At 37.0% G+C, this 16,586-nt stretch overlaps 1 protein-coding gene across 3 annotated transcripts in view; it reads left to right on the top strand.

Moving 5' to 3' along the window:
- The first annotated feature begins 71 nt into the window (after nt 1-71).
- The window catches only part of MCM8 (minichromosome maintenance 8 homologous recombination repair factor), a 52,580-nt gene continuing 36,065 nt past the window's right edge, over nt 72-16,586 (top strand). For 2 of the 3 annotated variants that reach the window (XR_011972517.1, XM_072634413.1), the window contains exons 1-8: nt 72-303; nt 1,459-1,547; nt 7,810-7,960; nt 8,195-8,278; nt 9,348-9,430; nt 9,577-9,726; nt 10,851-10,954; nt 11,711-11,909. Coding sequence is in view for 2 of the 3 variants with exons in the window: in XM_072634413.1 (XP_072490514.1) it covers nt 7,816-7,960; nt 8,195-8,278; nt 9,348-9,430; nt 9,577-9,726; nt 10,851-10,954; nt 11,711-11,909 (765 nt within the window). In the remaining variant the exon portion in view is untranslated. The remainder of the gene's footprint in view (nt 304-1,458; nt 1,548-7,809; nt 7,961-8,194; nt 8,279-9,347; nt 9,431-9,576; nt 9,727-10,850; nt 10,955-11,710; nt 11,910-16,586) is intronic. The other variant, XM_072634414.1, reaches the window with a different exon arrangement.

A 16,586-nucleotide genomic window follows, 5' to 3' on the forward strand; every position in this document is an offset into this window, starting at 1 on the left:
CCTTCCAACTTCCGTCTGATTGCGCCTCCCATTGGCTCCGGCTGGTTCTATATCCCTCCCTTTCCTCAGCCGCTTCCCTTGGGCGGAAGTGCGTCATTCCGGCGCGAAAAAAAGAACCCCGGGCTAGGGGAGGAAGCTTGGAGATTCCGAGAGTTCTCGGCTGTTGTCTGTCATCTGCCTGGCCCGGGCTCCGGGGCTCCGAATGCGCCTCTCCCTCCCAGGAGGCCCTTCCCTGCGGCGCCGGAGAGGCCTGGCTTGAGTTTTCTGACGTCCTGAGCGCCCCTTTGAGATTCTGCGGGGAGGGTGAGCGGGGGCCCCCGAGAGGCTCGGGTGGAAACGGCAGTGACCGGCCGGGAGGGAAGGGACCTTGGTGACGGTCTGGGACTGAGTAGGGGAAGCTCGACTTCGGGGTTTAGTTCTCCCTTCTCCGCCCGTTCTCCGCTCCAGAGCACGTAAACGTGAGCATGCACTCACGTCCCGTGTCGCGCTGGGCCATGGCCCCCCACCAGCTTTTCAGGGCAGAGCGCCCTAGTTTGATTCAGGCCTCCTTTTTGGTCTGAGGTCCCGTGTCCTTGTAGTCTGGGGAAACGTGTGGGCCCCTGCTCAGAATAAGGTTTTCAAATGCATAAAATAAAGTAAAATAGGATTATAATGAAAACTGATTAAGTTAGGATAGTTATTCAGATATATTTTATATATATATATATATATATATATATATATATATATATATATATATATATATATATATATATATATATATATATATATATATATATATATATATATATATATATATATATATATATATATATATAAAATTTTAAGTTCAGGGGCCCCAAATGAAGAACCCTTGTTTGTAACTATATTGTGTTTGCCTATGTAGCTCCATGTTGACCCTCTTTTATTTCTCAGCTTGCTCCATCACTGGTCCCACCTACTTCTTTAATTATAGGTTTCTGGGTGATATCTTTTATGCCACTTGGTGTTCCCAGATCATCTTTGCTCATACGTTACAGCCTACACATACTCGCCTGTCATGCATTTCTTTGCCTTCCATTGTGTCACCTTTTGTATCGATTGGAGTGGACCATGATTTACAGCCACATAAAATTACTAGGAGAATGTTGGTATTTTTTTAAAAAAGACAGGTTTTAGAACAGCTTGGGATTATTGAAGTTCCTGCACATTTTCCTGAATGTAATTTTTCCCCTCTTGTATTTAACATCTGGTCCAGTCTGGTCCAACTCTTTGTCCCTCTAGGGTGCCTTTGTAAGATATACTAAAGAGATCAATCTATCAACTTCCACCCATCTGTATTTCATAATCTTGTTAATCTACTTGGTTTTTCCTGTGTAGATTGGTAAACTGATTTGTTTTGAGTGACTGTCAGTCCTTTGGGGGGTGCCCTAGTATTCTGATACTTCATGTGGTTAACACAATGTCATCTGCAAACAGGAACAACTGGAGGATATCATCATCTATTGGGGACCCCTTCTATTTGGAACTACATAAAACATCCTCTGTGACAGTGGTGAACACCTTTGGTGAGCATATGGCTTAATGTTTCATACCTTGCTTAACCCTGATTATCAGAAAATCATAGAGCTATTATCTCTGATTTTATCTATAAATCAGTCCACAAGCATTTAAATGCCTGCTGCATACCAGGCACTGTATTAGGTGCTGATGATGCAAAAACACAAAATGAGACATTTCTTGCCTTCAGGATCTTATGTTCATAGATAAGTAAATATAGAATGTATATGAAATAATGTCATAAGGGAGGTACCAACTATATATGAACCAGGACAAGCATTTTGAAGGAGGTGGCACTTGGACTGAGCCTTGAAGGAAGTTAGGTGCTCTAAGAGGGTAATGGGCAGATATAAACATTCTGGATTTGGAGAACAGCCTTTGCAAAAGCAGATAATGCACTTACATATCACGAGCAGCAATTTAGCTAGAATGTAGAACAGGTGAGGAGAAGTAATGTTTACTCAGCCTACAAAGAAAGGTTAGATGCCAAACTCAGGAATTTATATTTTATCCTAAAAGCAATTGAAAGTTTCTTGAAACTACAATCTGTTGCTTACAAAACATTTATCTAAAAAAAGCAAAAATATGCATAGTCATCTTTATGTTGTCTTCCCATTAGAATGTGAGCTTTTGAGTGCAGGTACTGTTTGGCTTTATATCCCTAGGTCTTAGATACCTTGAATATAATAAATGCTCATTGAATAATTGCTGATTGATATATGTATATGTATATATATATGTGCCCGGGGCGACTCCCGGGCCTTCGCCTTCTACTTACCTATCCCTGGTCCTCGGACGTCTCTGGCCCTCCTCCTGGTTCGGGGGAGGGAATTCCCTCTCCCTGTTGGGGAAGGGGAATAAACAGGCAGAGCACCCGAAAGGAGTTGCAGCCAGCAAGCTTTATTCCGTTTCTCTCTCCAGCTCTCATGGTCATCCCCTTTTATTATCCCCTGTCTCCTCCCCCGTACCTCCCATGGGCGGGCGAGCTCCTCCCAAGTGCCTCCCCGTGGGTGGAGCCAGCCTGTTACCAGGGCCATCCCAGTACCTCGTGGCTTGCTAGAACAGCTAGCCTGCCACGTAAGCAGGTTCGGACCCTCAGGCGTCTCACGGTCCTCACGGGGGACCCCGGTCCAGAGCTGTCCCCCAACATATATGTATGTATATATATATATGGGATAAAAATGATAAAGATATATCAGGTGAATCCAAAAAAGCAGGAGTTGCAATCATGCTATTAGAGAAAAGAGTTCCAGTTTAGGTTGGAGAGGAAAGAGCTTGTTTGCAGGGGTGAGAAGCAATGAGAGCCTAGTGGTTGTGGTATGAATAAGAGATGATGGATGTGAAAGATGTCATTAACAGTTCTGAGCTCTGATGGGATATGGGGGAATGAGTGAATAATGAGATAGAGTTTACATTGTGAATGTATGTCTCAACAGGAGTTCTGAGGGGTCAGAGATAATGAAGCTATTTGGGGGCATGTTAGTTTGATATTTATGAGACAGGCAGATAGAGATGTCAAGCAGTCAGCTGGAGATGCAGACCTAAAACTAAGGAGGGAGATGAAGGCCAGATACATTGATTTTGGACTTATTTACTTAGAAAAAATAGTTGAATCTATGGGAGTAGCTGACATTACTGAGACAAAAGGTAGAGAGAGAAGAGGACAGAGCCCAGGACAAAGCCCTGGATGACATCCAGCCATAGTGGGTAGGACATGGGTAATGATCCTACAAAGAGATAGAATAGGATTGGTCCAACAGATAGGAGATAAGCTGCTATAGAATAGTATTGTGAAAACCCAAGGAGGAAAAATTATTGAGAATGAGGAGGTGATGAACCTCCTCCTCCAGTGTCACATACTACAGAGATACCAAGAAAGATGAAGAAAGATGAGAAAAAGCTATTGGATTTAGCAAGAAAGAAAACATTGATGACTTTGGGGAGAGTAGTTGAAGTGGAATGGTGGAGACAGATGTTAGATTGCAAGGGACTGAGAAATGACTATATGATGAAAGTGGAAGCAATGAGTATAAACAGTTTTTTTCTAGGAGTTTGGACTGTAGAAGGGAGGAAAGGCATCTGAGAGAATGGTAAGGTCAAGTGAAAAAATATTTTATAATTTTAAGAAATACATGAGCAACATCTTGTTTTGCTCCACCAAGGCAAATACTTTTTTACAATCAAAAATTAAGGGATATTAGCCAGTTGGGTGATACTGAAGCCATGGTGTGCTGTAGAAAAATCTTCTGCAAAAACCTGCCTGTTCCCTTCCTTCTCATTTGTCCATAAGAGTGATCTCATCATATGTATTCTTGGGAAATCTGTAGACAGTGTGACAGTGTTTTAGTACGCTAAAAACAACGTGTGATGCTAACAGCTCATATTTATGTAGTACTTGAAGGTTAAACTAATGCTTTGCTTAAAAAAAAAAAGGCCATGAAATAGATAATTCATTTACCAGAAAACAGTCTTTTTTCCACATTTTCCATTAGATCAGGTGCATGATTTGGGCTTCACGGCTCAGGGTAGAACAGGCACCTGGCTTTGAGGATTTACAGAAGTTTGGCACTCAGAAAGCTAATGCAAGCATGACCTTTATTACTATGCAACACACAAACAGGCAAAAACAAAAGCAACACACATACACCACAGAAATTTGGCCACAGAAGTCTGGAGTCACGTGAGGGAGAGGCAAGATCCCAGGGAGGTTTGTGCTCACAGTGGGCTATGAGTGGGAAAGTCTTTATAGTTTAAAGATGGACTTTGGAGGGATACACAATCAGCACCAAATATGGGAGGGGGCATTCTTTATTGGACCCAGATTTGCTGGGAGAAATTCTCCCCCTTGCTGGAATAGAGAAATTTCTTAATAGGGACCAGAAATTAAGTGAGGGTTTGAGGTGGTAATCAGGTACTCAAGAGTGGGTGTCAGAGCACATCCGCTGCAGTTGGACAAGAGCCTTGTCCAGTTTGGAATTCAGAATGAATCAAGGTAATAGAAAAGTATGGGTTGTTTGTTATTGCTTACATTTTTATTCACTGTGGCTCCATCAGCACTGAGTAGTTGTGATGCCCCATAGATTTTTGGGCCATAAATAGCTTTCAGGGAATCCTAAAAGCACTTTGGATTGTTACTATCAGCATAAAACTGAATTTCATCTGCCTTCTTACTGAGCCAGGAATCCTGCATCTCTCTAAGCTTTGCTTGTACTTTGCTTTTGATGGAATTAAATGCTACCTTCTTAGAGGTGGATGAACTATCCTGCTGGTAAATCCTGTGGAGTTCTCATTTTTCATTTAGTAGCTTCTGAATTTCCCCATCATTTTCATCAAACCAGTCTCGATGTTTGTGAGTGTTCTGACCCAGATGAGCAAATGCAGTGCTGTACACCAAATCTCTGAATGCTGCCCACTCCTTTTCTGCTCCACTGTTGCCAACTGTGTGTTGACTCAACTTTCCCTGCAAGTCAGCAACAAACTGTTCACACTCAGAGAAGAGGTCTAATTTGTTGACGTTAATTCTTCTGGTAATCGTTTTGCCTTGGGAGTGGCACTTTTGATGAATGCGAATATTTAGCTTGGAAAGGATAAGTCTATGATCAGTCCAGCACTCTTCACCACACATTGCCTTTGTCACTCTCACATCTTGTCTGACTCTTCTCCTTACAATTACATAATCTATTAGATGCCAGTGTTTGCTGTGAGGGTGCATTCATGAAGTTTTATTGTGTTTAGGTAAGCAGAAGACAGTGTTGGTGATGTTTGGTCATGTGATGCACAAGTCTTCAGCAGTAAGTGGAGAGAGTGTTGGTGCATGATTTTCTGTTTACAGATGATTGTGCACTCAATGCAGCCTCTGAAGTTGAGATGCAACAAAGTATGGATCAATTCTCTGCTGCCTGTGCTAATTTTGGCCTAATAATTAACACCAAAAAAATACAGGTGCTCCATCAGCCACCACCACACCATCCATATGTGGAACCATCAATTACAACAAATGGAGAAGTTTTGAATGTTGTGGATAAGTTCACTTACCTTGGTAGTGTACTTTCCAGGAATGTACACATTGACAATGAGGTTGACGCACACGTTGCCAGAGGTAGCTCAGCGTTTGGGAGGCTCTGAAGAAAAGTTTGGGAGAGAAGAGGTATTAGACTAACAACCAAATTGAAGGTCAACAGAACCGTTGTACTGACCTCATTGTTGTATGCCTGTGAAACATGGACAATCTACCAGTGCCATGCCAGGAAACTGAATTGTTTCCATTTGAATTGCCTTAGGAAGATCTGAGGATCACCGGGCAGGATAAGGTACCAGACACTAAAGTCTAGTTGAGCTGAACTGCCAAGTATTCAAACAATACTTCAGAGAATGCAACTCTGATGGGCTGGTCACATTGTTTGAATGCCAAATGTACACTTGCCAAAAAGACTATTTTATGGAGAACTTGCATGGGGTAAGCAATCACATGGTGGCCAGAAGAAATGATGCAAGGACACTGTCAAAGTCTCTCTCAAGAACTTTGGATTTGACTGTGCAACATGAGAAACACTGGCACAGGACCGCTCAGCATGGTGTGCCCACATAAGAAAAGGTGCTGTGCTCTTTGAGCAAAGCAGAATTGAGACAGCACAAAGTAAACACAGGGTGCGCAAATTTGGGATATCCACCCCAAATATTCATACAGATTATCTGTGCCCAACCTGTGGAGGAGCCTCTCGAGCTCCTATTGGTCTGATCAGCCACAGTTGGACACACTGAAATTTCGCTTTACAATGGTGATGTCATTTTCGTCCTCTTCGAAGATGAAGGGTAACAGTCAACCAACATTTTTATTATGGTCATTAGGACCATTTAGCCTAAGTGATTTCATATTAGAGTCCTGTCACTTACAACTGCAATGTCGTATATTTAAAAAAATCACCAGTATACCAAGTCAGGTCAACAAGCATTTATCAAGCATTTGCTATGTAGTAGACACCGTGTTAAATTCTGGGGATAAAAAGAAAGGCAAAAACAGTTCTTGCTCCTAAGGAGCTCAGTCTAATAGGAGAGACAGCATGCAAACAGTTACGTACAAACAAGGTATATACAAGATAAATTAGAAATAATCTAAGAAGGAAGGCAGTGTGATTAAGGAGGGCTGGGAAAAGCTTCTTGCAGAAGATAAGATTTTAGCTGAGAATTGAAGGAAGCCAGGAGTCAGAGGTCAAGAAGGAGAACTTTCCAGGCATTGGAGACAGCCAGTGACAAGGTCAAAAGATGGAGTGTTGTGGGAGAGGAATGGCAAGGAGGCCAGAGTCACTGGATCATACATGTAGATGGAAGTCAGGTATAAGAGGACTGGAAAAGGAAAAGGGGTCAAATTGTTAAGACCTTTAAAAGGCAAACAGAGGATTTTACATTTGATCCTGGAGGTAACAGGAAGTCATTGGGTTTATTGAATAGTAGGGTGATATGGTCTGACTCATGCATTCAGAATAACAGTTTGGAGACAGCGAGGTGGTGCAACGCATGGAGCACTGGCCCAGGAGTCAGGAGGACCTGAGTTCTGTGTGACCCTGGGCAAGTCACTTACCTGATTACCTGACCAAAATAATAATAATCGTAACAATTTGACAGCTGATAGAGGGTGGATGAGAATAGGGAAAGATCTGATAAGGAGACCTATTAGAAGACCCTTGCAGTAGTGCAAGTATGAGGTGATGAGGGCCTACATAATAGTCAATATCAAAGGAGAGGAGGGATGAGATACAAAAGATATTGGAGATTTAGAATTGACGGAATTTGGCAACTGATTGGATATGGGAAGTGAATGAAAATAAAGAGTCAACGATGACACCTAGAATACAAGTCTGGGTGACAGAATGGTGGTTGCCCTCAAAAGTAATAGGGAAGTTAGGAAGAGGAGAGGTTTTGTCAGGGGAAAGAGAAGGGCATCTTGGAGATGTTGAATTTAAATGACCTATAAGACATCTAGTTTGAAATGTCCAATTGAAAGTGAGATACTATTTCTAAAAAAGCACTTGTGCAGTAACTGGTCCATAAGCAATATGTAAATGCTTATTTCTTTCCCCAGAGATGGGGAGATTGGAGGTCAGGAAAGTAGGTAGGTCTAGATAAATTGATCTGTGAGTCCTCTGTATAGATATGGTAAGTATGATTACTAACAGGTTGTTGTCTATTCCATTATTTCAAATATATTTACTATTGCACATTTTCAGATACCATCCATATGGCTTTGACGAAATCCTTTTAAATTTCTCTCAGTAGGGCATGAGTGCCAATTTTAGAGGCAGAGGGTTTGGACGAGGAGGATTTCAAAGCTGGAGAAGAGGAAGAGGTAGTTGGGGTTCTGGTAAAGGGAGAGGAAAAGAACAAAGAAATGATGGGAAGAAAACTACAGAGAAACATGTTTCATGTAAGTATGACACCTTATTTTTAGGTATTTATTGCCTGAGGAAGAACTGAAGCTCCTCGCTGCATGACAGTTGATGGTATACGTTATGGGGTGTGATAACGAACATTCAAAGAGACTTTTGAGACTCTTATCTTGGAGTTTTTTTGTATCATTCCTTTGAAAATAGATATTTATTTAAGAATCATTTTGAAGAAGTTTGGGGAATGTTTAATCATAACCTATTATATCTTTCAGTACAAAATCCAGAACTTTGGCCACAGCAATCAACTCTAGACCAATTCATACCATATAAAGGCTGGAAATTTTATTTCTCTGAAGGTAAAATTAAGAGTGAAGAGAATAAATGACGTTTTCTTGGCTACTTTCTGGAACCCAGGTTTCAGATATGCAACAAAATGTGTATTCTGCAACATGGCATGATGGAAAGGTTCTGTATTTGGAGAATATTTGGAGAACTGTACTTGGAGGCAGGAAGACTGCAGTTTAAAACCTTCCTCACAGACTTAGTTTGCTTTAGTGACATTGATCAAATTACTCAGTCTTTTTGTGTCTCATTCTCTTCATCTGTAAAACAGGGGGGCTGGACATGATGGCCTTCATCAGGCCCTTCTTGCATTCAGTCTTTGTCCTATAAATCCTCATTCTGCCCATCTCTCTGAGCCTTGGTTTTTTCATCTTTTAAATAAAAAGGTCAGATTAGATGGCCACTGATGTATTTTCTAAATTTAAATCTGTGAACCTATCTGGATGGAATTTAGTTACTCACTAGTTTAAACTGAGCCAGTCATTGTGGTGTACTCCTATAATCCCAGCTCCTGACTCAGGCTGGTGGATCTCTTAACCTCCAAGTTGTAGTGATCTAAGTCAGTTGGATATCCACACTAAGTCCAGCACCTATGTGGTGAACCCCAGCCCTGCCTGAGAATGGCTGAACTAACTCAGTTCAGAAACAGTAGCTCAAAGCTCCCATTGCTCATCAGGGTGAGGTCAGACACTTCAGTGGCCCTTGGCTACATGGACATTCAGTTTATCATCTAGTTTAATATTCTTTTCATAGTCAGGAATATCACTTAAGCTTTTGCATAGAAGGAAAAATTTGGGACAGATCATCTAGCCCAAGTTTTATTTTACAGATAGGAAAGTTGAGGTCTTATAGAAGTGAAGTGCCTTCTCCAAGGTCACTAACTAGGGGGAGGATATAGAACATTATCTCCTAATCCCCAGTCCTCTGATATTCCTCTTACATCATGAGACATCTGCAATGTTTGTATGCATCAAGGTAGAATGTGTGTTTTGTGTGTGTGTGTGGGTTTATAAATATACTTACACATAATACATACAGATGTATATGCATAACTTTTGTTACTGACAGCATATGTTGAATTAGTTTACAGTGATAACTCTCCATTTGTTCAGAAGATTCAAGCATTTGAAAATTTTTTCACAAAGCACATCGAGTTGTATGATAAGGTAAGAATCCCATGTAACAAAATTCTTATTTTAATATGTGAATAATATATATTTTTAAAGTACTTAATGAAAATACTTTTTAAAAAATTCTGATATGAAATTTTGTGTGCATGATGAGAATATGACCTGATGTCTTTATATTCTAGGATGAAATAGAAAGAAAAGGGAGTATTTTGGTGGATTATAAAGAACTGACACAAGATGATATATTGACCAACTTGATACCAAACATAGCAACTGAATTGAGAGATATGCCTGAAAAAACATTGGCCTGCATGGGTCTGGCAATTCATCAGGTAAAAATGTATGCTGTAGGCTTGATCAGATTTTGAAAGAAAGTAGATTCCTCAGGGTAATCCCTTCCACAATGTTACTCTTTAACCTTGACTAACAAAACCATCCCTAATGATTAGGACTACCAATCTTCCTAGGTTTTTGAGCCCTCAGTCTAAGATAAGATGCAATGGCATACCCGCCACATGCTATAGATACTATAGTTTAATGATGTGAATAATAATAGTTAACATTCATATTGAACTTTCCTCATGGATAGCTAGTACAGTCCTATGAAGTGAATGTTCTAAGTATTCATACCATTTTCATACAGGGACAATGTTATTTGCCCAGTGTCACATGGCTTATTAAATTGCAGACCTGTAAGTCAGGCCTTTAGATCTTAAGATTCTAAGCCAAGTCCTTCTGATTTTCTTTGATGATTCCTCTTGGGAGAAAATAAAATTGTGATGTATTGTTGAACACATATATTATCTTAAATAATGCTGCTCTGTTGAATTCTTCTATCGTTTGTGTGGAGATTCTTAATTTGTTGTACTTTGAGATTCATGTTTGTCTAATTAATCTTTTCCCCAGACCTATGATTTCATTGGTGTGGAAATTCTCTCCACCACTTCAGGTCAACAGCTAGTTTATAACTTGTCATCTTAGAGAATTGTTTGGCGTGCTAAAAGGTTGTTAATTTGCCTGTGATTCCACAACTGCTATGTGATAGCGTTAGGACTTGAACCCAGGTCTCCCAATCCTTTAACATTATACAGCATTGCCTTTCTGAAATTTTCTTTAGAAGCTCGAGCATTCTTTGGTAGAACCAAGCCAGGAAATAGTGACATGAGGCCTCCTTATTGACTATTTTATCTGGAAGACTTGGTAGCCAGAATAGAATGGAACCAGAGATACCAAATGGAGTTTGAATGCCCAGCCTTGGGACAATGTTAGGCCAAATAGCAGTCACTTGTCAGGGCAGAAGCATAGCAAATTGTAGAGTAATCTTTCATAAATGATAGTGCTAATCAAAGGACTGTTAGAATCCTCATTAGCTAAAATGTTTCTGGAAATAGCAGATATAAAATTAATTCCTGTATAAAACAATACATAAAGAAGTCTCTGTATTCTACCTATCTAGATATTAACAAAAGATCTTGAAAGACATGCAGCTGAATTACAAGCCCAAGAGGGATTATCAAGTGAAGGAGAAACAATTGTAAATGTACCACGTATTGTTGCAAGGTAAAGAATGAATTTGTGTAATGAAACTTCTTAAATAGGGATATTGGAAACTATTTAAGAAAGTTTTTACTTAAAAGAATCTAACATAGAAAGGATATGCATTAAGTTCTGTTTTGTTGAGGTGAACCAAAATTCTAAGTCTTAAAAGAAAAATATGAAAATTGTCATTTTTGAATGTTCACACACACTGAATAGTTTCTGATAATATCATTACCTGAATTTGTTAGTTATGGCTATAGTGTGTTATTAAGTTACTAAGTCTTCCTGTGACCAATTTTTGTTATTTTATACAAGTTATGAGACATGAAAGAGTGAATTCAACCTTATTAGTTAAGACTTGAAAAATTATTATTAAAAACAGACATAGTCATCTACATTGAAAAGAAGTAGACATGGCATATCAGCTTTGCCTAAAATTTATAGGTGAAATTTTCAGTGTTGATTTTTTAAGAAGCATTGAAAGTTATTGAGTTGTGTCATTACAGAGCAACTTCTAGGTTCATTTATTTGTCTTCATATAGACCTACTTGTGTAAAATTTTTTTAAGAACTTCTTAAGGGGGAAGGAAGGGAGAAGAAAAAAGTCCTTCTATCTTTAATGATGTCTTCTCTCTGTGATTTCATATATAATTTGATAATTCAGTAGTAGCTCCTAAAAATTGTATATAAAAGTAAAGGCACTACATCTTTTTATTTTTCATTATATTTTTCTATTTTTCTTTATAAACCTTTTATATATGTGTTTCCATTATTTTAGGGTATACAACTATGACTCCCTAACTCAGCTGAAAAATGTCCGAGCCAATTGCTATGGGAAATACATTGCTTTACGAGGAACAGTTGTTCGAGTCAGTAACATAAAACCTCTTTGCACCAAGATGGCTTTTTTGTGTGCTGCCTGTGGAGAAATACAAAGTTTTTCTTTTCCAGATGGAAAATACAGTCTTCCCACAAAGGTAATTTCAAGTCTTCATTGTCAAAGAATTTTATTTTGACCCTTACAGAATAAAGAGTACTAAATGGAGCCATGAATATAGTGAGCTTTTTATGTGCTCCACTTCACTCCATCTCCCAGAATCCTTTTTTTGTTGTCATTCAATTGTATCTGACTCTTTGTGATCCCATTTGTGGTTTTCTTGGCAAAGATGCTGCCCATTTGTATCCTGTGACTATTTATCAATTGGAGAATGACTCATATTCTTGTAAGTTTGACAAGGTTCTCTATATATTTGAGATATGAGGCCTTTATCCAAGAAAATTTCTATTTTCTGCTTTCCTTCTAATCTTTGCTACATTGATTTATTTATTTACATAACCTATTTAATCTAATGTAATCAAAATTATCCATTTTACATCTCACAATGCTATCTCTCTCTATAAATTCTCCTGTCCATAAATCTGATAGATAATATATTCCATGTTCTTCTAATTTACTTATACCTCCCTTTATGTCTAGGTCATGTATCCCTTTTGACCTTATCTTGGCAAATGGTGTAAGATATTTATCTGTACCTAATTTCTCCCAGACTGCATTCCAGTTTTCCCAGTAATTTTTACCAGAAAATGAATTCTTATCCCAAAAGTTTAAATCTTTACATTTATTAAAAGACAAGGTTATTGTAATCATTTTGCTACTATGTATGATATATCTGCTCTATTCCACTGATCCACCATTCTCTTCCTTAGCCAATACCAGATAGATTTGGTAATTATTGCCTTATAATAGAATTTAAGATCTGGCACTGCTAGACCTCCTTCTTTTACGTTTTTTTTTTCCCCCATTAATTCCTTTGATATTTTTAACCTTTTGTTCTTCCAATTTAATTTTGTTATTATTTTGTCTAGCTCAATAAAATTAGTTTTTAGTCATTTAATTGGAATGGCATTGAATAAATAGATTAATTTAGGTAGAACTGTCATTTTTCTTATATTGGGTCAGCCCACCCATTTCTCCAGTTATTTAAACCTGACTTTATTTGTATAAGAAGTATTTTATAATTAATGCTTCTATAGTTCCTAGGTTTGCCTTTACAGGTATACCCCAGGTATTTTATATTGTCTGTGGTTATTTTTAATGAATTATCTCTTAGTATTTCTTCTTGCAGGACTTTGTTGATGACTTATATGGATTTATTTTATACCTTGCTACTTTACTAAAATTATTAATTGTTTCAACTAACTTTAATCTTTAGGATTTTCCAAGTCTACCATTATATTGTCTGCAAAAAGAGAGTTTTATTACCTCTGCCCATTCTGATTCCTTTAATTTCCTTTTCTTCTCTTGTTATTGCTAGCATTCCTAATACAGCGTTGAATGATATTGGTGATAATGGGCAGCCTTGTTTCACTCCTGATCTTACTGGGAAGGCTTCTCACTTATCCCCATTACAGCTAATGTTTACTGATGTTTTTGCTTATCATTTTAAGGAAAAATCCATTTATACCTATGCTTTCAAGTGTTTTTAATAGGATCGAGTATTGTATTTTGTCAAAAGCTTTTTCTGCATCTATTGTTGTGATTGTGATTTTTTTAAACTTTTGTTATTGTTATAATCAGTTATGTTAATAGTTTTACTTATACTGAACTCATTCCTGCAATCCTGTTGTAAATCCCACTCAGTCATAATGTAAAATCTTTGTGCTATATTGTTGTAATCTCCTAGCTAATATTTTATTTAAGATTTTTGCATCAATATTTGTTAGTGAAATTGGTCTGTACTTTTCTTTTCTGTTGTTCCTCTTCCTGGTTTAGGTATCAGCACCATATTAGTTTTGTAAAAGGAATTTGGTAGAACTCCTTTTTTTGCCTATTTATTTAATATTGGAACTAACTGATCTTTAAATGATTGATAGAATTCATTTGTAAATGTTTTCCTAGGAAGTTCATTTATGACCTGTTCAATTTATTTTTCTGAAGTAGGTTTAATTTCTTCTTCCATTAATCTGGTCAGTTTATGTTTTCATAAGTATTCTTCCATTTCACTTAAATTATTAAATTTATTGGCATATAATTGGGCTAAATAACTCCTAATGATTGCTTTGCTTTCATCTTCATTTCATTTCTGATAATAGTGATTTGATTTTCTTCTCTTTTTTAAAAATCTTATTAACCAATGATTTATCTATTTTGTTTATAAGACCAACTCCTAGTTTTATCTATTAATTCAAAGGTTTTCTTATATTCAGTTTTATTAATCTCACCTTTGATTTTCAGAATTTCCAACATGGTATTTAATTGGGCATTTTTAATTTGTTCTTTTTCTAGTTTTTTTCTTTTAAATTGCATACTCATTTCATTGATCTGCTCTTTTATTAATGTTAGCATTTAGAGTTATAAATTTTTCTCTGATTGCTCCTTTTGCTGTATCCCATAAGTTTTGATATATTGTCTCATTATCATTCTCTTTAATAAAATTATTGTTTCTTTAACCCACTCATTTTTTAAGATTAGGTTATTTAGTCTCCAATTATTTTTTAATCTGTGTTTTTATGGTCCCTTATTAAATGTAATTTTTATTGGATCATGATTTGAAAAAGATGTATTTAATATTTTGCTTTTCTGCATTTAACTATTTATGGCCAAATAAAGGTGCCATATACTGCTTAGAAAAAAGGTATCTTCCTTTTTAATTCCCATTCAGTTCTATCCAGATGTCTATCATAGCCAGCTTATCTAAGATTTTATTAATCTCCTTGACTTCTTCTTATTTATTTTTTGTTTAAATTTATCTAATTCTGAGAGGGGAGGGTTGAAATCCCCCATTATTATAGTTCTGCTGTCTATTTCCACCTGTATTTCATTTACCTTTTCCTTTAAAAATTTGGATGCTATAGCATTTAGTGTATCCATGCATGTTTAGTATTGATATTCATTATGTATGGTGTCTTTTAACATTATGTAGTTTTCCTCTTATCTCTTTTAATTAAATCTATTTTAGCTTTAACTTTCTCTGAGATCATGATTGCTACCTTTGCATTTTTTACATCAGCTGAAGCATGATAAATTTTTCTCCAGCCCTTTATTTTTACTCTATGTGTGTCTCTCATTTTAAAATTTATTTATTGTAAACAACATATTGTCAAGTTCTGGTTGTTGATCCATTCTATCTGTTTCTGTTTTATGGGTGAATTCATCCTATTCAGATTCAAAGTTTTAAGTACTAATTGTGTATTTCCTTGCATCTTATTTTTCCTCGTGTTTATTCTTTTCTCTCTCATTTTACCCTACCTCTCCTCAGATATCTATTTTACTTCTCACTATTTCCTCCCTAACCTGCACACCCTTCTAAAGTCCTTCCTTTATTCTGTCCCTTTCCCTACTATTTCTCTGTAAGTTAAGAAGACTTTTATGCCCTACTACATGTACATATTATTCCTTGTTTCATCCAGTTCTGATGAGAATAAGGTTCCTGCCCAACAACTTATCCTCCCTCCACTGTAACAGTTCTTCCTTACATTTACACTTCTTTTGTATGAGATATTCATTCCTATTTTCATTTCATTCATCCCATTTTAACTCTGTCTACCCAGTTTTATTTTTTAGTATTATCCCATCATAATCAATTCAACCCCAACTCTTCTGTCTATGTATATACTCTTTTGAACAAGTTATGATAACATTCTTTGGAGTTTTAAATCTCATTTTCCCATATGAGAAGTAAAGAGTTTAACCTTAATAAATCCCTTATAATTAGTCTTTTATGTTAACCTTCTTATGTTTCTCCTGATTCTTGAAAGTCAAATTTTCTGTTCAGTTCTTTTCTTCAAGAATACCTGAAAGTCCTTTGGTTCATTAAATGCCCATTTTTTCCCACACCATCACTTATTTCTTAGAAATCCTGCTTACTTGGACGTCAGCTTCCTCCAAACCAAATGAAAATTGTCTTCTAAGTGCAGTTGATGTGTTTATGGCCATCTAGTATAAGAGTAACAGAAGACATTTCTGTTTTTCTGATTGTGTCTTGATGGTTGTATTCTTGTATAAATTGTTAAGGCCATTCTTGTTGATTTTTTAATTTGGAATTCAGTCTCTTACATGTGAATTTTTCATTCCTCTTTTGGGTGCCTTCATCATTCATGTGTTTATAGCTATAAACAAAATATATTTTTGCTTCTTTGCCTGTACTGCACTGGTGGTCATCTTGTATCTGACTGTTATAACCTTTGTTTTAATAGTCTTATTTTCACAGTTAGATTTTGTCTATTCTGTCTTTGCAGATTCTTTGTAAACTTTCGTTTCAAATCTATTTTAGTAGTGTGGTCTTTGATGTGTTTACAGTGTAAGCTTCTTGAGGGCAGGGACTGTCTTTTACTTCTTTTTGTATCTCTAGTGCTTAGCATAGTGCCTAGCTAGCACATAGGAAGTACTTAATAAATGCTTATTGATTACTTCTTTAGTCCATACATAGGAGAATGCTCTAGATCAGAGATTCTTCACCATGAGTCAATGAACTTGTTTTTTTCAATATTTTCATAGCTTTAATTCAGTATAATTTATTTCCTTTTTAGTCCTATGTATTTTCTTTTGTACATTTAAAAATTTTATTCCAAGAAAGTTCCATAGAGTTCACCAGATTGCTAAAGGAGGTCCATGATGCAAAAAAAATCCTAAGAACTCCTGTGCTAAAATCAGT

The sequence above is a fragment of the Notamacropus eugenii genome, chromosome 1 (assembly GCF_028372415.1).
Source record: "Notamacropus eugenii isolate mMacEug1 chromosome 1, mMacEug1.pri_v2, whole genome shotgun sequence".
Taxonomy (NCBI): domain Eukaryota; kingdom Metazoa; phylum Chordata; class Mammalia; order Diprotodontia; family Macropodidae; genus Notamacropus; species Notamacropus eugenii.